At 37.4% G+C, this 24,134-nt stretch overlaps 1 protein-coding gene across 8 annotated transcripts in view; it reads right to left on the bottom strand.

Annotated features, from left to right (window-relative positions):
• Positions 1-24,134, bottom strand: part of banp (BTG3 associated nuclear protein) — a 190,204-nt gene that overhangs the window by 51,356 nt on the left and 114,714 nt on the right. For 6 of the 8 annotated variants that reach the window (XM_059993019.1, XM_059993016.1, XM_059993020.1 and 3 more), the window contains 2 exons: positions 16,759-16,791; positions 8,770-8,814 (listed from right to left, as the gene is read on the bottom strand). In XM_059993019.1, coding sequence (XP_059849002.1) covers positions 8,770-8,814; positions 16,759-16,791 — 78 coding nt within the window. The remainder of the gene's footprint in view (positions 1-8,769; positions 8,815-16,758; positions 16,792-24,134) is intronic. The other 2 variants (XM_059993021.1, XM_059993022.1) reach the window with 1 other exon arrangement.

The following is a 24,134-nucleotide window of genomic DNA, read 5'->3' as shown; positions in this document are numbered from 1 at the left end:
CCAGTTGCAGAAAGGGGAGCTAAGTCCTAGGCCTAGGAGTTCTAATCCCATAATCCCTTCTGTCTGCACAAGGGCAAGATTCCTCTATTCCCTGCAATTTATGTGTCTCCCTAAATACTTCTCAAACCATATCTGCTTTTACCACTTCCTCTGCAGTGCATTCCACATATCTACCAACCTTTACATACAAAACCTGCCTCGTAAATTGCTTCAAACTTTTCTCCTCTCACTTTAAACTTGCACAGTTCAGTGACATTTCCATCTCTGATCTCCCGCTATATCTATGCCTCTCATAATTTTAAGCACTTCATCAGTTGCCCTTCAGCTTCCTACACTCCAGGAAAACAACTCACATTTATCCAAACTCTCCTTATAACTAATTCTAACAAATCCAACAAGTATCATGACAAACTACATCTGCATTCTCTACAACCTTCTTATAATGCTGAGACCAGAACTGGGTACAACACTACAAATGGCCCAAACCAAAAGTAACTGCAACAACTATTATTATAGTTCCAAGTATTATACTCACTCCTCCAGCCAATAAAGCAAGTATGTCAAACATCTTCTTTACCAACCTATCCTAAGTTTTATTGCCACTTTCATCTTCTCTCTTTTCTTCAGTGCTCTAAAGGGTGTTGCCACTTATTTTTATTTATTTACTGAGATAGCACAGAATAGCCATTCCAGCCCTTCGAACCACGTCACCCAGCAAACTCCAATTTAACCCTAGCCTAATCATGGCACAATTTACAATGACAACTAACCTCCCAACCAGTATGTGTTTGATTGTGGGAGGAAACTGGAGTACTTAGAAAAAAAACACATTTTCCACAGGAGGGCTGTACAGGCTCCTTACAGATGACATCAGAATTGAACTCCAAACTCCGACACTCTAAGCTGTAATAGAGTCTCCCTAACTGCTACGTTACCCGAACTGCGTACTTGCATTTGACCTTTCAAAATGCAACACCTCCAACTGATCTAATCTCTACTGTATCGTTTGACAACCTTCCTCACTGTCTACAACTCCACCAACTTTTGTGGTATCTGCAAACTTACCAATCAGACTACTCAGATTTTCCTCCAAGTCATTTAATTTGTAGCTTGCCTTTTTCAAGATCAAAGTATTAAATAAATTTTATTATCAAAGTATCTATGTGTTACCATATACAATTATGAGATTCATTTTCTTGTGGTATACTCAACAAATCTATAGAAAAATCTGGAGGGCAGAGCTTAGCCAAAATAGCCCTAAACGGCACTCCTTTGCTTGCATGTTCAGAAATAGTTTAGTTCCGTCTTCAATATCTCTATGTTTCTCTTTCAGGGTTCTTTTGGAGACCCTGACCTGGAGTTACACGCTGACTTTGGTTCTTTGCAGGAATGGGACCCACTCTCGGGGTTTCATGACTGACCGTTATCCAACATGCCAAGGGCTCAGCCTAAGAGTTCGGCTTGCCTTTGGGGGCTCTGGAGATGGGCGGATCAAAGGTTGGTGTCCTGACAGTCTGATGTGTTGTGGGAGCAGGAAGATCTTTGGCTGTGTGCCTAGAGACCTGAGATCTTTGGGCACAGAGAACGGAAAAAGTAACACTAAGGACTTTTAACATCGTAAACCAGCAAGCTGTTTGTTATGTCTCCCCTCTCACTGTGAAATGGAGACAACTCTTTCTTCCTTATTAGGCAGAGAGAGAGCCTGTGGTATGTTGTATACCAGGTGAACATGTAGTCTTTGGAGTACTGCAAGTCTGTTTCTTTGCTATTGCTTTACCTGCACGCTTGAGTGCTCGATGGTGGGTGCCGATGTTTTTTTTGCCGGTATGGTGGGGGGGGGGGGGGGGGATCGTTGATTGCTGCCGCTTACGCATGGGGGAGGGAGGGGAGCTGGTAAGGACTTCAGGGTTCTAACACTTAACTGTCATTCATTCTTTGGTCACTCCTCTGTTTTTGTGGATGGTTGTGAAGAAAAAGCATTTCAGGATGTATATTGTATACATTTCTCTGACATTAAATGTACCTTTGAAACCTTTGAGCAATAACTATAACAGAATCAGTAAAAGATCACCCAACCAGGGCAATCAACCAAAATGCAGATGAAAACAAACTGTGTAAATACATAAAGATTAAACGATAATAATAAATAATTAAGAAAAAGCGTCAAGAACATGAAATAAAGCATCCTTGAAGGTTGATTCTATTGATCAGTAGTAAGTAAAAAATATTCAATGATTTTCAGGGCTGCCAATTTTTTTTTTAAATATTTGGTTCATTTCAGCTTTCAGGTTTTATTAGTTTTTAGCAAAATCAGTTAATTTTGTTTGTTAAAAAAATTAGTCAAGCAATGCATCAACATTCCATCGTTTTAGCACTCTATTAAGCACAAGGGCTCATATATGTTCATAACATTTTCAAGCAATCTTACGAGAAAGAAGGAATTATTTGCATGAACAATTGCCAAGTCAGGCAATGCAATGTTCCAACCATTTTCCTGATTTGTCTGGAAAATCAGAATGGCATCAAAACAAATTTTAGATTTAATTTTAATTTAAGGCCAACCAGAAATTCCCTATAGGTTTTAGATCTACCATATCTCACTCCAGACTGTGTGCAGTGTGACTCAACACTAAAGAGTAAGAGGATATTAACATCATTCAGTCTTGACTCTTTTACCAGAGGAAAAAAAAGAGGTATTAATATGTTTTTGAAGCAGACACTACATAATTTGATGAGTCACAGTAGGTCCCACTTGATTCTGCTAATTATTTGTTCTATTGTTTCACGTGGTTGGGAGGATGCTGGCCGGGTGCTATCATATAATCAGAATGCACACCGCAGTCACAAGAATTTTTTATTTTTCTGAGCAGTTTTCCGATTGACATTATCCTGGTTGCAGGGGACATACTTGTGTGATATTTGACTAATGGATGATCTTCAGTGATAAAGGGCACTTAACACTACCCAGTGTAAAAAGTAATTTCTCAATATTGTGATGGAACTATGTAGAATTCAACACATGTCCCAGGGCACAAGTGAGAGAACATTTACAAATGTGAGAAACAGCACTCATCATTAAAGGCCTTCACCATCCTGGACATACCCCTCCTCCTCTTCAGGAAGGGGATAAAGGAGCCCAAAGACCCACACTCAATATTTTTGAAACAGCTTCTTATCCTGCTCCATCAGATTTTTGAATGGTCCATGAACTCATGAACACCACTTTGTTGTTCCTCTATTGAGGAATAGATATGATAAATAATTCCTTCTTTCTCGTAAGATTGCTTGAAAATGTTATGAACATATTCCTCTTTATTCCTCTTTTGTACTGCTGCTATAAAACAATAAATTTCATGGCATGTCAGCAATAATAAATGTGATACTGAGTCGGTTGATGGTGTGAATGCAGAAGAACAGTGTGTGGGTAAAGGACTGATGGACATGAGAAGTGGCAAATGGTGTTCAACCTGGAGAAGTGTGAACTGATTCACCAAGAAGGTCAAATTTGAAGACAGAGTACAGGGTTAATGGCAGTTAACACTCTGATTGGAGGAACTGAGTGATCTTGGGGTTCATATCTATAGATCTCTCAAAGTTGTGCAAGTTGAGAGGGTAGTTAAGAAGGCATATGATATGCTGACCTTTGTTAATCAGAGGATTGAGTTCCAGAACCATGAGGTAATGTTTCAGATCCATAAAACCCTTGTTAGACCATACTTGTAATATTGTGTTTAGTTCTGATTGCCTCATTCTTTAGGAAGGATGCAGAAGCTTTTGAGAGGGTGCAGAAGAGATTTACCAGGATGCTAACTGGATTAGAAAATATGTCTTATGAAGAAAGGTTGATTGAATTTATACTGCTATTTGAGAGGGAGAAGCATAACTCACATGTATCTGAATCACAATGGAATAAAGGGAATTACAGAGGCACGAGAGAGGAGGATCCAATCCCAGGTGGATTGGAGGAAGATATTGGAGGGGATGATAGCAGAGCAGAGATGGCTTAAGTTTCTGGGTATAGTTCACAAGGCACAGGATTAATATGTCCCACAGTGGAAGAAGTTCTCAATTGGCAGGGGTAGGCAACCATGGCTGACAAAGGAAGTTAAGGACTGCATAAAAGCCAAGGAAAGGGCATAAAAGGTCGCAAAAGTGAGTGTGAAGTTGGATAATTGGTAAGCTTTTAAAATCCAACAAAAGAGAACTAAAAAAGTTATAAGAAGGGAAAAGGTGGAATATGAGGACAGATTAGCCAATAATATAAAGCAAAATACTAAAAGGTTTTTCAGTTTTATAAAGAGTAAAAGGGAGTTGATATCAAACCACTGGAAAATAATGCTGGTGAGGTAGTAATGGGGGACAAAGAAATGTTAGATTAACTTAATGGGTACATTGCATCTGTCTTCACTGTGGAAGACATTAGCAGTGTGTCAGTGGTCCATGAGTTTCAGGGAGCAGGAGTGAGTGCCCTTGCTATTACAAAGCAAAAAGTGCTAGGCAAACACAAAGGTCTTAAGCTGGATAAATCGCCTGGGCCAGATGGACTACATCCCAGAGTTCTGAGAGACGTTGTTGAAGAGAGAGCAAAAGCACAGGTCATGATCTTTCAAGAATCACATGATTCTGGCATGATCCCAGAAGACTGGAAGATTGCAAATGTCACCCCACTCATTAAGAAGGGAGGAAGGCAAAAAAATGGAAACTATAGGCCATTTAACCTAACCTCAGAGGTTGGGAAAGTGTTGGAGTCTATTATTAAGGATGAGGTTTCGATGTACTTGGAGACTAATGATAAAGTAAGTTAGACTCACAATGGTTTCTGCCAAGGGAAATCTTGCCTGACAAATCTGTTAGTGTTCTTCAAGGAAGTAACTAGCAGGGTGGATAAAGGAGAGGTAGTGGATGTCATTTACTTGGATTTTCAGAAGCCTTTGATCAAGGTGGCACATATGAGGCTACTAACAAGATAAAATCCTATGGCATGGATAGAGGAATGGTTGACAGGCAGGAGGCAGCAAGTGGGAATAGAAGGGGCCTTATCTGGGTGGTTGCCAGTGACTAGTAGTGTTCCTCAGGAGTGAGTATTGGGGCCACCGCTTTTCACATTGCTTGTCAATGATTTAGATAATGGAATTGATGACCTTGTGGCAAAGTTAGCAGATGATATGAAGATAGTGGAGGACTAGGTAGTGCTGAGAAAGCAATGTGATTGCAGCAGGACTTAGTCAAATTGGAAGAACGGGTAAAAAAGAGGCAGATGGAATACAGTGTTGGCAAATGTATGATAATGCATTCTGGCAAAAGGAACAACAGTGCAGACTATTACCTAAATGGGGAGAAGGCGCTGACATCAGATGTGCAGAGGGACTTAGGAGTCCTCCTACAAGACTCCCAGAAGATTAATTTACAGGTCTGAGTCTGTGGTAAAGAAGGCAAATGCAATGATGGCATTTATTTCAAGGGGACTAGAATATAAAAGCAAGTTAACAAATTTCACAACACATGCTGGTGATAATAAACCTTATTCTGATTCTGAGATAATGCTGATCCTTTATAAGTTTATCAGGCTGCACTTAGAGTATTGTCAACAGTTTTGGGCCCCGTATCTCAGAAAGAATGTGTTGTCACTGCAGAGAGTCCAGAGGAGGTTCATGAGTATGATTCCAGGAATGAAAGGGTTAACATGTGAGGAGTGTTTGGCAGCTTTGGGCCTGTGCTTTCTGGAATTTAGAAGAATGTGTCAACATCTCATTGAAACCTACTGAATGTTGAAAGGACTAGGTAGGATGGATGCAAAGAGGATGTTTCCAGAACCAGAAGGCACAGCCTCAAACTTGACAGGCAACCCTTTAGAACAGAAGTAAGGAGGAATTTTTTTAGCCAGTGCATCTGTGGAATGCTCTGCCACAAAGTGCGGTGGTGGCCAAGTCCATGCGTATATTTAAGGTGGAAGTTGATCGTTTACTGATTGGTCAGGGCATCAAAGGATATGGTGAGAAGGCAGGTGTATGGGGTTGAGTGGAATCCGGGATCAGTCAAGAAACAATGGCTTAATTCTGCTCCTATGTCTTATGATCTAAGGTTGAGCGAGCTAGGGCTTGTCTCCTTGGAATGAAAGGGGATGAGAGGTGACTTTATAGATGAGGCATAGATTGAGTGGACAGCCAGGGACTTTTTCCCAGCGCAGAAATGGCTAATAGCAGACGACATAATTTTAAGGTAATTGGAGGAAAGTACATACCAGAGTATCCCCCTTTACACAGAGAGTGGTGGGTGCATGGAACACTCTACCAAAAGGTTGTGATGGAGGCAAACACATTGGGCATTTGAAAGACTCTTCAATAGGCACATGGGTGAAAGAAAATGGAGGGCTATGTAGGAGGATAGGGTTAGATTGACATTAGAGTAGGTTAAAAAGTCAGCACAAGAGCCTGTAATGTACGGTAGTGTTCTATGTTCTATGAGCAGCATAGTCAAACAGTAAGTAGTGAAAGCTAGGTCAAAGGGCCTGTTTCAGTATTCAATACACTGGAGCTGCAGCCTATATTGCTAGATTGACTGTCCTGTTGTACATACTATTTATTACAAATTACTATAAACTGCATATTGCACATTTAGACACGAGATGTAACATAAAGATTTTTACTCCTCATGTATGTGAAGGATATAAGTAATAAAGTCAACGCAATTCACTTCTGTGCCCTCCAGCCTTTCAATGTCATTTTTAAAAAATTCCTCAATGGCTAAAGTAAGGCTACGTCCACACTACACTGGATAAATCTGTGATCAAAGCTTTTTCTCTTCATTTTGACCCTCCATCCACACTAAAACGGTGTTTTCATCCACCGAAAATGGAGCTTTTCTAAAATGCTCTCCAGGGTGTGTAATTTTGAAAACACTGGATCAGCCAAAGCAGTGTGGACAGGGTAACTGGAGAAATCTAAAAACGCTGTCATGACGTGCCGGAATAGATGCTGGCAGCAGCGCGCTATTTCATTGTTTTCTTGAATGCAACCTAACAATTTCAGAATAGACGGCAACGAGACTGAAGTCAGAAGAGTTAAAAATGTACTCACCAAATACTTTGACCCACAACTTATCGAATAAATAAGTATACTCTCTTTGCCCTGTCTTCTGTCCTTGCTCGTATGAAGGTGATTTACCTATTTATGCAAGCACTTCTCTGACAATAGATGTGTAACAGCCTAATGTAACAAGATAACACTGATGCAGTCATGCTTTATATATTTAACAAGGGGCTTTATTAATGCAACAGAGTTAGTCAGTTTTTTCAATGTTCGTCATCAGCCAGGTCATACTGTCCTTGAACTCCCTGTCGGTTGCCTCCATATGCTCCAGTATTCGTTTATTTTAAGTTTTAAGTCCCCCTGCGCAAGATCCAACAGCTGTCCATCATTTAAGTTTTTCTAGTCTGTAACTGAACAAACCTGCACCGTCTTTCACAGAGAGATTCGACACCAAACACATGGCTTGTTTTCGGTAGATGCGTCCTGCGCATGCACAGTAGGAGGAGATTCGCCGAAATCTCCATTTCAGTGTGGATAGAGATATTTTCAAGAACGCTTGGTGTGAATGCCTATCTTTTTTACGCAAAACTGGCGTTTTCAAAATTATCCTGTCTAGTGTGGATGTAGCCTAAGACACCTCTAGGGATGAAGTCACATTCTTTACGGATCATATACTCTACACTTGATCAAGTATTTCAGTATTCTTTTCACCCTGCCTAAAATAGTAAGTTCCTAGTTTCGAAACAGTAGTAGAACTCTTCACTAAAACATTGAAATAACTTGATAATACATATAAATACTGCCTTTTTATCTTGCTGTTAATGCCCCATTCACATTATGCATATTCTCTTAGCACAAATGACTCACTCTGAATGGAAATAAAGAACCTATTGACTCACTCTTTGGATGGAAATAAAGAAAGAAAGGATCTTCAAACACACATCTATTCCATCTTTCACTACTTACTGCCCAACCATACTATTCCCCATTAACAGCTCCATACACAGATCAATCACAATTCTCCTGGGTCCCCACTTGCTTTCAACCATTCAGTCCTTGTACCAGTCAGCACAACCCTAATCACTACCTCTGCATAGCAACATTTTGATCACTTTGTACAATAATTGATTTTTTGTTCCAATTGTGTTTCTTTCTTGTACAGTTTTGTACAATCCATGTTTTCTTTTACTTGTGAATACTACGTCACTAGTATTACGTGCCTGTGCTCCAGGTAGGGCTTTCATTGCGCCTGTACTTATGCATATATACAATAAAAGCAACTTTTATGATCAATTTGTCTTGGACTAAGCAGCTGGGGGTACCTACACATGGCATACCTTGGAAAAGAACACTCGCAGTGATGCACTTGAGCTAATATTATTGTCTTCTGACAATTATAATCGTCTTTCTACACATAAAATCCACGTGAAGAGCTTTCCTGTTGATCTTTGCTGATCTTAATTTCATTAGAAGCCAAAAAACAATCCAATAATGAGTTGACATTGAAGGCAAGTACATGACACTCTTTTGAAAATTCATTTTTTTAATCCAAGGTTGCACCAAGGCTATGATGAAGTCTCATTTCATTTAACTTGTCATTTTCAGTCTATAAATGTGAGTGACTTCCCAGGAAATTCAAATAGAAAACTTAAACAATTGGCAAAATACATTTTGAAACAATGAACTATTTACTGTGGAGTATTTCTTCAAAATATTAAAAATAATCTTTCAAAGAACTTACCTGGCCATCTTGACTAACATGGACTTGATGTATTTGAAGATTACCCTACAGATAAAGAAAGGAAAAATACTTATTTTAACATTCATATTGTGTGCATATTGCTCTATTCATCAAACCATTGTTTTCTTCTTTTTGTGATTTATTTGGCAGTCTATTTACCCTTTAGATAAACTTAATCAGAAAAAGACACATGGGAAACAAAGTTAAGGGAATCATTTCAGAATGAACAAGACGTTCACTGTCAGGACAATGGGCTAAATAATGCTGGCAGTGCTTGGTGATTCCAAAAGTAACAGTTGGTGTTCTGCCACTCTCATGTTGTGGGTATAAAAAGCACTGAGTTGTGGATGCCAAGCATCTGTCACAATGCTGGGTTCTGGTCACCATGAAGAATACAGTGGCACTGCCTTGTCCTGCTGGAAGTCACCATTATGCTGGGGAATCTGCCTCCCTGAGCCTGTACCAAACAAATCTACTATAGTAATATTTCAATTGGCCTTCTCAGCCTGGAGAATGAGAAAGCTTAGCATGTATTATTTTCACAATTTTATTGATTTCTAAATGATTTAATGCATTTTAATTACTTTTTCAGCAATTAAAATGCTTTCAAGGGTTTATAAACAATTTTAATGTCCTTTATAGTCTCTGATTGAATTGAAAAGCCTGTTTCTTTGCTCTATTTCTCTATAACTTCATATGTCCAGAGCCATTTAAAATTTAAAATAGAAGCCTATGGATTTTGACAGGTCACAAAGCTCCATCCCAAACCTTGCCTCCTGTCAAAGTATTCTGGTGGCAAAACCTGTGCAGGACCACACTTGCTCTATCTCATTAGAAGCTTCCTGCTCCTGGAGAATAATCTTCCTGCATCTTGGGAGCAGGAAAGATGAAAAATTCAAGTATCATTCAGACCAGATTGTTAATGAATCACAATTAAACTTAAAATAAATATCATCAATGTATTCAATTTTTCAACATTTCAAGAAGCTACAACACAAATCACTAATCTATAATGGTGAGTCAACTCTGGTGTAACACTGACAAGCCAGCTGTTAGCTTGCAACTTCTGGAATGAAATAAAAAAAGAACACATTGGAAATACACAGCAAGTAAATCAGCGTTTATAAAGATAAAGCACTAGCCAGTTAGAAGTGGGTGTCAGTCATTAAAGTTGCATTTTGAATTAAGCAACAAACCCAAATAAGACAATAAGTTCCTTCGGTGCTTCCAGCTGTGGAACAGAACCACACACTAAGTGGAAAGAATAGTTGTGAGGAAATTGAAATTATATTGCATAACTGGTACAATTAAGATGCCATTAAATTAAGTTTATCTGTAATTATAAAATGATAGACCAACATGTAAATATGAACATTCAAAAATTACTAGAACTTAAAATCATTCAACAGGCAACTTGTAGCAGGTTTCAAATGGTGTGCAGACTTGGAATGGAGAATCAAATGCAAGATGAAAAGATGATAATGATCAAAAAAGAGATAATAAAGACATATATAGTCATGTAAAATCGCACAGGTAAAGAAAAATAAAGGACAAGATACTTGTTATTGAATCTTAAGAAACAGATTGCATTAACAGCTACTGTTTTTTCCTGTAACAAAGTATCCTGTTCATCATGACTTCATACAAAATATATGCTAAAATATTCCCTCATCTCTTTTACACACTGGCAGAGAACTACAAAATGTTATGCAAATTGTGTAATCTCCTGATGAACACGTGACCCTCCACTTCCTCCCTCACCACCACCCAGGGACAGAAACAGCCCTTCCAGGTCCAGCAAAGCTTTCCATGCACCTCCTCCAAACTCAGCTACTACATTTGGTGCTCTTAATGTGGTCCCCTCTATAGTGGTAAAACCAGCTGTACACTAGACAACTGCTTTGTGGAAACCTATGCTATGCTTGCAATGGCCATCCTGACCTCCCATCTGCACACCATTACAGGCCACTGGCTCTATCTGCCTCCTTTTATCTTTCTCTTTCTTTATCTCCACCTATTGCCCAACCACCACTGTCAACCAATTCCACCCCTCCTTTCTTCCCCACCTGGCAACATCTGCCTCTACATCTGGTTTCACATATTGCACTCCCGCCCTGCCTCACTCCTCCCTTTCACATCTTTACACTAGCAATCTGTCATCTACACTCACAGTCCTGATGTAGAGCCTCAATCTAAAATGTTGACCATCTCTTTGCCTCCACAGATGCTGCTTGACATGCTGAGATCCAAGTTTGTTTATTGTCATGTAGCTTGACAGACTAACAAAAATGATTACCAAAATGTAATACACGCATACACACTCGCACTATTTCACTGGGCTTCTCCTTTTTTGTAATTAATGGAAGGGGAAACTACAATCCCCTTTCCTTAAAACTGATCAACTTGATTTCATAAACAATGTGAACAATGACATATATACATATTATATTTATTTTAGGTACACTGAGGTGGACCTTTCAAGACATTCAAAAGAAGGAAAGACAATTCATTCAAAAAGATTCAACGTGTCAATTATCTGAGTTCCTTTGCATCATAAGCTTCAAAACAAATATAAATTAAATCAGATTCTTGATGTTACAAGTTGCTATCATTCTGAAATAGACAATGAATAGGCTATTAATCATTAATGTCACCAACTCAGAAGATGTGCACAGCAGACTCACAAATATTTAAATTTTACACTAATTAAAGATGCTTCTGAATCATTTGAAAAAGTGTTTCATGTATACTTCTAATGCAATTCAAGCTATAGCCTATCTCTAAATTATCTGTGAATTCTTTACAACCACACCAAAAGAGATGGGCATCAAGTTGAAGTTAAACATACTGTGTATAATTTGAGTCTGATTTACTGTAGTGGAGATTTTATTTTTCACAGACACCAAGTCAAAAAATTGTAAATTACAGCTGATTAAGTACACAAAGTTTTGAAGGGTTTAACTTTATTGTTCAATAAAGTAAACTGACATAGACGGGGATCACAGTAGCTTCTAAAATAAATGTATTTAGAAATAGAGTATGCAATGAAACAACTAGTTATGCATTTAAGAATAATTGGTAATAAAATTAGTAATCTCTTTCTTTTGGATTAATTCTTCTCCATATATCAATCAAATTTAAATCTTTCATCAATGATAAAGTTAATTTTGCTACTTTTGATTTTGTAACAACCTTTGTTGATCTATCTAAAACTGGGTCTAGACAAAAATTAAAATCTCCACCTATTAATATTTTGTCATGTGCGTCAGCCAAATTCAAAAAGGCCTCTTGTATAACTTTTACATCATTTTCATTTGGTGCATAAATATTCATGAGTCCATTCATAAATATTCATAAGAGTTCTGAAAAAATTTGACAATGTATAATTACACATCTCCCTGCAGAATCAATTAATACATTTTGTACTTTATTTGGTAAAGTTTTATTTACCAAAATTGTAACTCCCCTCGCCTTTGAATTAAATGAAGTAACATTTCCGATCCAATCTCTCTTTAATTTCTGATGTTCTATCTCTGTTAAGTGTGTTTCTTATAAAAAAAAGCTATCTCTATTTTCATTTTCTACATGTTAAAATTCTTTTTCTTTTCACCAGTCCATTAATCCCATTAATATTAAAACTTTAAAAATTCAGTAAATTAGTCATTATTTTTAACAGGGATACTCCAGTCTATAGTAATACCTAACTTTTCAACTTTCATTGTACCTTGGGGAATCTTTTTAAAATTCTCCGTGTTGCTATGTGTCTCTCCCCCGCCCCCCCCCCCCCCCACCCGCCCGATTGTCCAGGCAAAGAAAGAAGGATTAAAGAAAAATAGATTATAAAGAAAAAAATAACAAAATACACCCCTACTAATGTTGTGAATAAAAAAAACAGAACATCACCCCCCTCATTTTATTAGAGATTAAAGAGATTACTGTTTATTCAAATAGACATAAAACTTATTCAAGGATAGATTTTTTCCTATTATCAACGAATATTCAAGACAGAGTGAAAAATATCGAATATAAAGCAAGAATATTGTCAGATCATTCCCCCTTGACAATGGCAATGATAATGATGGATAAAGAGGAATCGATTTACAGTTGGGAATTTAATTCAATATTATTAAAACATCGAGATTTTTGTGATTTCATGAAAAAGCAGATTCAGTTTTTTTTAAGATACAAATTTACATTCAGTTGATGATAAATTTATAGTATGGGAAGCAATGAAGGCATATTTGAGAGGCCAGATAATAAGTTATACTTCTAAAATTAAGAAGGAATATATGGTAGAAATAGATCAATTGGAAAAAGAGATTACAAAATTAGAAAAAGAATCTCAAAGATATATGACAGAAGAAAAACAAAGACAACTTGTTAACATGAAGTTACAATATTCAGACATACCGAACAGACAAAGACCCAGGTATTATGAGTTTCAGAGTTAACCAGGAGGAATACAAGATTAATTTATTTGCTGACGATGTTTTGCTTTATTTAACAAACCCATTGTATTTGCTGCACAAATTATCTTCTAGATTGGAAGAATATGGGAAAATATCAGGCTACAAAATAAATTGGGATAAAAGTGAAATTCTACCCCCTTACTAAGGGAGATTATAGTCAATGTCAACTAATAATTCAATTTAGATGGCCGATAAATGGTATAAGAGTTGATAATGATATAAAGAATTTATATAAATTAAATTATTTACCATTATTGAAAAAAATTCAAGAAGATCTTGATAAATGGATTACATTACCAATAACATTAGAGGGCAGAGTAAATGCTGTAAAAATGAATTTATTCCCTAGATTACAATATTTATTCCAAACACTACCAATACAATTACCACAGAAGTTTTTTCAAGAGTTAAATAATGTGTGAGGAAATTCCTTTGGAAAGGCAAGATGTCAAGAATATCGTTGGAAATATTGACATGGAAATTTGACCTAGGAGGGTTACAACTTCCAAACTTTAAGAATTATTATAAAGTACATCAACTTATATTTATTGCATCTTTTTTTGATGAAGATAAACCGGCATGGATTAGAATAGAATTAGATAAAATAGGAGAAAATATACCAGAAGATTTTATATATAAGTAGGAATCTAAATGGCTACGGGAAAAGAAAGAATCTCCTATATTAAAACATTTGATTGATTTATGGGATAAGATAAATGTTGATGATGAGATAAAGAAATCTTTATTAGCAAAGAGACCTTTAATTCAAAATAAACTTATTCCTTTTACAATGGATAACCAACTTTCATACAATTGGTTTCAAAAAGGGATTAGATATATAGGAGATTGTTTTGAAGGAGGTATATTAATGTCATTTGATCAATTAAAGAATAAATACAAAATATCAAACAACACTTTTTTGTTATTTCCAATTAAGGGCTTATTTAAGAGATAAATTGGGTCAAACAATGTTATTGCCAAAACCTAATGAAATAGAAACTTTAATTCAAAAAGGAAAAATTAAAACATTTATTTCTTGTATGTATAGTTTAATTCAAAAACAGGCAATTAAACAAGGAATTCATAAGTCAAGACAAAAATGGGAAAGTGATTTGAATATTAAAATTGAATTAACAAGTTGGTCAAGAATATGTCTTGACAGTATGACAAATACAATAAATGTCCGGTTAAGATTAATGCAATATTGGAAATGTAGAAAATCTCTAATTTGAAGGTATCTGTAAAAATGTGATTTTGGGAGTGCAAATTTATTTGCCAATTGGTCAAATGAAGCAAGAGATCCTGAGATAAACAGGTCCCAAAAACACTTAATACCTAATTCATCCCAATCTTTAAAGACTTTATCAGTCATGGAAGGAATAAAAAAAAATTAAGGAGAATGGGAGATGATAATGAAAAATTCGCTAAACCAAAAAATTTTCTAAATTGAGACCAGATCCTTAAAGTTTGCTTAACAATTATGTTATCTGTTGTTTTATTTGCTGAAAAAGAAGAGTATGATCCAAGAAGAGAGACAATAGAGGAATTTTTTACAGAATTAACTTCTAAGGAGACCCATGATGGGCAATCTTTACGATAAATATAATAGGACCAGAAAGTAATATTCCTTATATTGGCAGCCCAATAGTAAAACCTAAAATTGGATAGAGCTAGTCCACCCATCTCTTTATTTCTTTGTAAGTAAACTTTACTTAAAGGAGCTTGTTCATTATTCCAAATATAAGAGGTTAAAATTGAATCTAAAGAATCAAAGTACATCTTAGGAATAAGAATAGGTAAGGCCTGAAAAAGATATTAAAATTGCAGAAAAATCTTCATTTTAATCGAATTAATTTGGCCAATTAGGGATAAAGAAAGAGGGGACCATTTAGAAAACATCTTTTTCACATAATTCAATAAGGGGTTTAAGTTTTCTTTGAATAAATTCTTGAAGTTTTTAGTAATTGTTACACCTAAATATGTAAATTGATTTGTAACAACTTTGAACGGAAATTTGGCATTTGATGAGATGAAGTCATTTAAAAGAAATAGCTCACTTTTATGTAGGTTCAGCTTATATCCTGAAAAAGAACTAAACTGGGAGATTAAAGAAAGAACCAAAGGTAAAGAAGTTTCAGTGTTAGAGATAAAAAGTAAAATATCATCAGTGTATAAAGAAATTTTATGAGACATACCTTCCCTTAGTATACCAGAAATGTCCTTAGTTTCTCAAAGTGCTATTGCTAAGGGTTCTATAGCTAAAGCAAAAAGTAAAGGACAAAGAGGACCTTTCCTAAATTACTTTTCCAATCTATAAAGTTTAACAGTGCACAGACTTTTATGTATATTTTTATCTTCTCTTCTTAAGTGAATATGTTTTTTTTCCTAATTATCCATTGTCATCCATCAGCTTTTTTCTTTGGTAGTTGGTAAGGGGTTGACTTTTTTTATATATATATATATATATATATATATATATATATATATATAAAAATTTCTTTTATGATGTATGACCTATCTTTAAATTTTTGATTACAGAGTGGTATATCTTTATGTGTTATGCTATAACATTTTGATCAATTTTATTACAATATATGAATGTACACAAGTTATGTTGAGATGTAGCTATGTGTTGCACTCTGTAAATCTTTTTTCTTCTGAATAAAAATATTGTAAAAAGAAAGAAAGATTAGTGCAATATAATTTTTTACATCAATTATATATTACACCACAAAAAATAAATAAATTAAACCCAAATTTCTCTGATCAATGTTTCCGATGTAATCAAGAAATTGGTACTTTTTTACACTCTACTTGGTCTTGTTTTAAAATTCAACCTTTTTGGACAAATTTAAGAGTTTTATTGGAACAAATTATTGGAACACAACTTCCACATAATCCAACATTATTTTTACTAGGCGATATTGAAGGGATAAAACCAAAATCCAAACTGAATAAATATCAGAAAGAATTCATAAAAATTGCATTGGCAGTAGCCTAAAAGGCTATTGCAGTTACTTGGAAATCAGATTCATACTTAAGTATAGATCGTTGGAAGAATGAAATTTTCAGCTGCATTCCACTTGAAAAAATTACTTATAATTTAAGAGATAAATATGAAATATTTCTGAAAATTTGGCGCCCTTATTTACAAAAGATAGGATTAAATATATAGGTGCTCCGAAGATAAAATTATTGGTTATTTGGGGAAAGAAATATATATACAAAAGTTATTACGAACTCCGTGGAGCATGTGGGGATCTTCCGATATCCAGGTACGCTTTCTTTCTTTCTTTTTTCTTCTCTCTCTACAAGGATATGTTAGGGGGGAGGGGTTAAGGGGAGGGGGGAAGGGTTGATATTTTTTTTCCTTTTGTAACTATTTGAAAATTCAATATATAAAAAAAAATTTTAACTTTCATGGTAAAAAAAATAATAATTGGTAATGCAAAAAATATATTTTTTATGTAAAGTTGATTAAATCAATGATACCCAATGTCCTAACATTAGGTCTGCTTACCTGTACTTGCGGAAGTACCTGGAGGCAACAATGCTGTAAAATGCAAGTTATAAAATCAGTACCTCTGATCTAGTTTAAATGCTGCAAAGTAACAGGGACCGAACATTGGAATTAACTGAAGTTAAAATGTCATAAAGCCAAATCAGAATATCAGAATTCTGATGTTTAAAATATTTAAGTTTTAAAATTTTTGTTCAATCAAGAACAAAAGGCATGAGTAGTCTAAATTAAAATAAACAATACCTTTTTACTTGTTAGTGTTTAATAGCCAGGATTTTTTCTCATTTCTTCCCCTGTTGTTTTTAATTCTATTATTATTCCTTGGGTTTAGCTGCCCTCAAGTTCATATGCAAACCTCAACAGAGTGCCAAAACTACACAGCCCAGCAATGATCAAAATTGTCAAAGCTGAGATCAATCCTGTTTCCAGTCACTCCAGCCTGAGCTTCTCAACAATAACTGAAAACAAATGCCTTCGCCTAATCGTTTTGGAATCCTAGGATGCTGAAACTACTTGTCTGCTCCTGGCAGCACCATAGAGGCTACGTTCACTATATAAACCCAGAATACTCTCATGAGAAGTTATTTTAAGTATATTTTTATTCATTTAAAAAGTGTGGACATTACTGGCTAACAAAATCACCCATTCCCAAATGCCTTTGAGAAAGTAGTGATGTGCCACTTTCACAAGCTGAAGTTCTTCAGCTGAAGGTATGCCATTGATTGGTAAATTGATTTATTATCATGTACCCAGGTACAGTGAAAAACATTCATTTTGACCAGCCCAGTAGAGACTTCCATGATTGGGATCCGTTAACAAAGAAGGCAATCAGAATAATTCTCAGTAAAGATGGAATGAAGCTTGAAGGAGAATGTACAGATAGTGGCACTTTCCTGTAAATGTACTTCATGCAAACTTCAAGTATACAGAATCATTTAAGAAAGCTTGCCAGATTTCATTTAAGGCAAGGTGTATCAATCTGAGAAATAGGCAAAATCCACTTTAAAAATGACACAACAGAAAATAAAGCAAATTTGCAAAATTTAGAGATTCTATATATCTATTGTCTTTGCTTTCCTGTGCATACATACACATGTACAGTCAGAATCAGAAACAGGTTTAATATTACTGGCATATTCATGTAAATTGTTGTTTGCAGCAGCAATACATTGCAATAAACAGTTTTAAAAACAATAAATTAATAAATTGTGTGTGTGTATACACACACACAAACACACATATGCACAATTAATACGCACATGTACACACACATAAATACACACAAACTTATTATCTATTTGTTTAGTAAGCTTGTCCAGCCCTTTGAGCCATGCTACCTCGGCATCCCCACAACCCTGATTAACTGCAGGACAATTGACAATGACCAATTAAGCATCCAGTAGCACGTCTTTGGACTATGGGAGGAAGCTGAAGCACCTGTAGAATACCCACACATTCCACAGGGATAACATACAGAGGCTCTTTATAGAATGTCACTGGAAATCCAGAACACCATGAGATGTAATAGTGTCGCACTAAACTCTACATTATCAAAGCACCCAATTTACTGTGGCCTTAATTTAATATAAAAATTAAATTAAGTAAGCAGTACAAAGAGAGAGGGGAAAATCCATGCGTTCATTGTCCATTCAGTAATCTGATGGGGAAGAAGAAGCTGTTACTGAAATATTGATTGTGTGTCTTTGGACTCCCGTACCTTCTCCATAAGAAGAGGAAATATCTTCTGTGATAGGGGTCTTTAATGATGGATGCCGCCTTTCTGAGGCATCACCTTTTGAAGGTGCCCATGATGGCGATATCTGAGTTTATAATTTTCTGCAGGTTTTTCTGATCCTGTGCAGTGGTCTATCCACACCAGATTGTAATGCAACCAGTTAAAATGCCTCGCAGTGTAAACCTGCAGAAATTTATGGAAGTTTTTGGTGACATACCAAGTCTCCTCATTCTCTTAATGACATATAGCCATTGTCATGCCTTTGTGATGGCATTAATACATTGGGCCCAGGAGAGGTCTTCAGAGATCACCTCACCTTTTCCACTGCTGATCCCTTGAGGAGGACTAGTGTGTTCCCTCAACTTACACTTCCTGAAATCCAAAATCAATTCCTTGGTCTTGCTGATGTTGAGTGCAATGTTTTTGTTGCGACAACATTCAACCAACTGATCTATCACACTTCCGTATGCCAGTTCATTATCATGTTAAACTCTGCCAACAATAGTTGCGTCATTAGCAAATGTACAATTGACATTTGAGCTGTACACTGCCACACAGACGTGAGTGTAGAAAAAATAGAACAGTGAGCTAAGCATAGATTCTCGATGTGTGCCACTGTTGATTATCAGCAAGGAGATGTTATTTCTGATCGCACTGCCTAAAACTTCCCAGTAAGGATATCAAGGATCAAGTTGCAGAGGGAAATACAGAGGTCTAGGTTTTGGAGCTTGTTGGTTAGAACTGAGGGTATGATCATGTTTAACACTGAGCTGTAATCAAAAAACAGCAGCAGTGTTTGCTATTGTCGAGGTGATACAAGGCTGAGTGGGGAGCCAGTGGAATTGAACCTACTGTAGTCCTCAGGATTAATGCAGAATTGAAAGACTAAATGAGTATTATAGTCCTTACTGAATGGGAGAACACTTTGAACAACCTTGAAGTGATTTATACTATACAGAAAGAACTTTGACTTGACTACACTTAAAATGCTGTACACATTTCTGTGTTACCATATCACAGAAGGAAAATGGAAGCACTGGAGAGAGTGCATAGAAGATGTACAAGTGCCAGAAGTTTTATTTTTTTTAAATATTATTTAAGGAAAGGAGAGACTTGGTAGAGAACTAACTAGCTAGAGCAGATTCTTAGAAAAAGTGAGCAACTTAACCAGAAGGTATTGTTAGGAGATATTCATTAAGAAAATCCATCGGAAGTACAAAAGAAGCTTTTTTAAGGATACAAGAAAGCAAGAATAAAAGCAGGAATAGTCCGTATGGCTGAATCATCATTCAACAGGATCATGTCTGATCTTTTACCTCAGCACTAATTTGATATTCTTTGATTTTTCCTAAATTCTAAAACTCTATTCATCTTTCTCTAGAATATTCTCAGCCTCTGGTCCTTCATAGTTCCCTTGAGTTATGAATTCAAAACTTCAGCATCATGAGTGAACAATCTCCTCTCATCTTAGCCCGGAATGACCAACCCCTTATTTTGTGATTGTACCCACAAGTTCTAGACAATCCAGCCTATGAAATCATCGTCACCACAACTACCCTGTTAGACCCCAGGAGAATTCTGAAAGCTTCAATGAGATTATTTGCCATTCTTCGATTGTCACTTATTGTCTCACTCTATTTAATCTCACAGGAAAACCCTTTACTCCAACCACCCCAAACAATCAAACTTACACATACAATCCCGCACCCCATGACAAGTCTCAGCCCAAAACATCAACTGTTTATTTCTATCCATAGATACTGCCTGACCTGCTGAGTTCCTCCAGCATTTTGTATGCTACTCAACACTTCAAACATCTGCAGAATCTCTTGTGACAATAATCTGGTTAAACTTGGTAAATGTCTCACTTAGTAGTATGATCCAAAAGGTTAAGACACAAGGCATGAGGTGTGTTGGTAAACTGGATTCAGAACTCATAGAAACATAGAAAATAGGTGCAGGAGTAGGCCATTCGGCCCTTCGAGCCTGCACCGCCATTCAGTATGATCATGGCCGATCATCCAACTCAGAACCCTGTACCTGCCTTCTCTCCATACCCTCTGATCCCTTCAGCCACAAGGGCCATATCTAACTTCCTCTTAAATATAGCCAATGAACCAGCCTCAATTGTTTCCTGTGGCACAGAATTCCACAGATTCACCACTCTCTGTGTGAAGAAGTTTTTCCTCATCTCGGTCCTAAAAGGCTTCTCCTTTATCCTTAAACTGTGACCCCTCATTCTGGACTTCCCCAACATCGGAAACAATCTTACTGCATCTAGCCTGTCCAATCCCTTTAGAATTTTATACGTTTCAATAAGATCCCCCCTCAATCTTCTAAATTCCAGTGAGTATAAGCCTAGTCGATCCAGTCTTTCTTCATATGAAAGTCCTGCCATCCCAGGAATCAATCCAGTGAACCTTCTCTGTACTCCCTCTATGGCAAGAATGTCTTTCCTCAGATTAGGGGACCAAAACTGCACACAATATTCTAGGTGCGGTCTCACCAAGGCCTTGTACAACTGCAGTAGAACCTCCCTGCTCCTGTACTCAAATCCTTTTGTTATGAATGCCAACATACCATTTGCCTTTTTCACCACCTGCCATACCTGCATGCCCACCTTCAATGACTGGTGTACAATGACAACCAGGTCTCGTTGCATCTCCCCTTTTCCTAATTGGCCACCGTTCAGATAATAATCTGTTTCCCTGTTCTTGCAACCAAAGTGGATAACCTCACATTTATCCACATTAAATTGCATCTGCCATGAATCTGCCCACTCACCTAACCTATCCAAGTCACCCTGCATCCTCTTAGCATCCCCCTCACAGCTAACACCGCCGTCCAGCTTTGTGTCATCCGCAAACTTGGAGATGCTGCATTTAATTCCCTCGTCTAAATCATTAATATATATTGTAAACAACTGGGGTCCCAGCACTGAGCCTTGCGGTACCCCACTAGTCACTGCCTGACATTCTGAAAAGGTCCCATTTACTCCCACTCTTTGATTCCTGTCTGCCAACCAATTCTCTATCCACATCAATACCATACCCCTAATACCGTGTGCTTTAAGTTTGCACACTAATCTCCTGTGTGGGACCTTGTCAAAAGCCTTTTGAAAATCTAAATATACCACATCCACCGGCTCTCCCCTATCCACTCTACTAGTTACATCTTCAAAAAATTCTATAAGATTCGTCAGACATGAGTTTCCTTTTACAAATCCATGCTGACTTTGTCCGATGATTTCACCTCTTTCCAAATGTGCTGTTATCACATCTTTGATGACCAACTTTAGCATTTTCCCCACCACCGATGTTAGACTAACTGGTCTATAATTCCCCAGTTTCTCTCTCCCTCCTTTTTTAGCCACCCTCTAATCCTCAGGAACTAATCCAGAATCTAAGGAGTTTTGAAAAATTATCACTAATGCATCCACTATTTCCTGGGCTACTTCCTTAAGCACTCTGGGATGCAGACCATCTGGCCCTGGGGATTTATCTGCCTTTAATCCCTTCAATTTACCTAACACCGCTTCTCTACTAACATGTATTTCCCTCAGTTCCTCCATCTCACTAGACCCTCGGTCCTTTACTATTTCCGGAAGATTATTTATGTTCTCCTTAGTGAAGACAGAACCAAAGTAGTTACTCAATTGGTCTGCCATGTCTTTGTTCCCTATGATCAATTCACCTGTTTCTGACTGTAAAGGACCTACATTTGTCTTGACCAATCTTTTTCTTTTCACGTATCTATAAAAGCTTTTACAGTCAGTTTTTATGTTCCCTGCCAGCTTTCTCTCATAATCCTTTTTCCCTTTCCTAATTAAGCCCTTTGTCCTCCTCTGCTGGTCTCTGAATTTCTCTCAGTCCTCAGGTGTGCCGCTTTTTCTGGCTAATTTATATGTTTCTTCTTTGGACTTGCTACTATCCCTAATTTCCCTTGTCAGTCACGGGTCCACTACCTTCCCTGGTTTATTCTTTTGCCAAACTGGGATGAACAATTGTTGTAGTTCATCCATACGATCTTTAAATGCTTGCCATTGCATATCCACCGTCAACCCTTTAAGTATCATTTGCCAGTCTATCTTAGCTAATTCACGTCTCATACCTTCAAAGTTACCCTTCTTTAAGTTCAGAACCTTTGTTTCTGAGTTAACAATGTCACTCTCCATCTTAATGAAGAATTCCACCATATTATGGTCACTCTTACCCAAGGGGCCTCACACGACAAGATTGCTAACTAACCCTTCCTCATTGCTCAATACCCAATCTAGAATGGCCTGCTCTCTGGTTCGTTCCTCGACATGTTGGTTCAGAAAACCATCCCGCATACATTCCAAGAAATCCTCTTCCTCGGCACCCTTACCAATTTGGTTCACCCAATCTATATGTAGATTGAAGTCACCCATTATAACTACTGTTCCTTTATTGCACGCATTTCTAATTTTCTGTTTAATGCCATCCCCAACCTCACTACTACTGTTAGGTGGCCTGTACACAACTCACACCAGCGTTTTCTGCTCCTTAGTGTTATGCAGCTCTACCCATATCGACTTCACATACTCCAGGCTAATATCCTTCCTTTCTATTGCATTAATCTCCTCTCTAACCAGTAATGCTACCCCACCTTCTTTTCTTCCCTATCCTTCCTGAATATTGAATATCCCTGGATGTTGAGCTCCCATCCTTGGTCACCCTGGAGCCATGTCTCTGTGATCCCAACTATATCATATTCATTAATAACTATCTGCACACTCAATTCATCCACCTTGTTACGAATGCTCCTCGCATTGACACACAAAGCCTTCAGGCTTGTTTTTACAACACTCTTAGCCCTTATACAATTATGTTGAAAAGTGGCTCTTTCTGCTTTTTGCCCTGAATTTGCCTGCCTGCCACTTTTACTTTTCACCTTACTACTTTTTGCTTCTACCCTCATTTTACATCCCTCTGTCTCTCTACACTTGTTCCCATCCCCCTGCCACATTAGTTTAAATCCTCCTGAACAGCAGTAGCAAACGCTCCCCCTAGGACATTGGTTCCAGTCCAGCCCAGGTGCAGACCGTCCTGTTTATACCGGTCCCACCTCCCCCAGAACTGGTTCCAATGCCCCAGAAATTTGAATCCCTCCCCCTTGCACCATTTTCAAGCCACGTATTCATCTGAAATATCCTCCTATTTCTACTCTGACTAGCACGTGGCACTAGTAGTAATCCAGCGATTATTAGCTTTGTCGTCCTACTTTTTAGTTTATCTCCTAACTCCCTAAATTCACCTTGTAGGACCTCATCCCGTATTTTACCTATATCGTTGGTACCTATGTGCACCACGACCACTGGCTGTTCACCCGCCCATTCCAGAATGTCCTGCAGCTGCTCAGAGACACCCTTGACCCTTGCACATGGCAGGCAACATACCATCCTGGAGTCTCGCTTGTGGCCACAGAAACGCCTATCTATTCCCCTTACAATCGAATCCCCTATATCTCTCCCACTCCTTTTCCTTCCCTCCTGTGCCGCAGAGCCACCCATGGTGCCATGAACTCGGCTGCTGCTACCTTCTCCTAATGAGACATCTCCCCCAATATCTGTTTAGGAGGGAGATGACCTCAGGGGACTCCTGCACTACCTGCCTACTGC

The sequence above is a fragment of the Hypanus sabinus genome, chromosome 17 (assembly GCF_030144855.1).
Source record: "Hypanus sabinus isolate sHypSab1 chromosome 17, sHypSab1.hap1, whole genome shotgun sequence".
NCBI classification, from domain to species: domain Eukaryota; kingdom Metazoa; phylum Chordata; class Chondrichthyes; order Myliobatiformes; family Dasyatidae; genus Hypanus; species Hypanus sabinus.
Note: the sequence above shows the minus strand (reverse complement) of the source record. Positions and strands in the feature narration are given on the sequence as shown.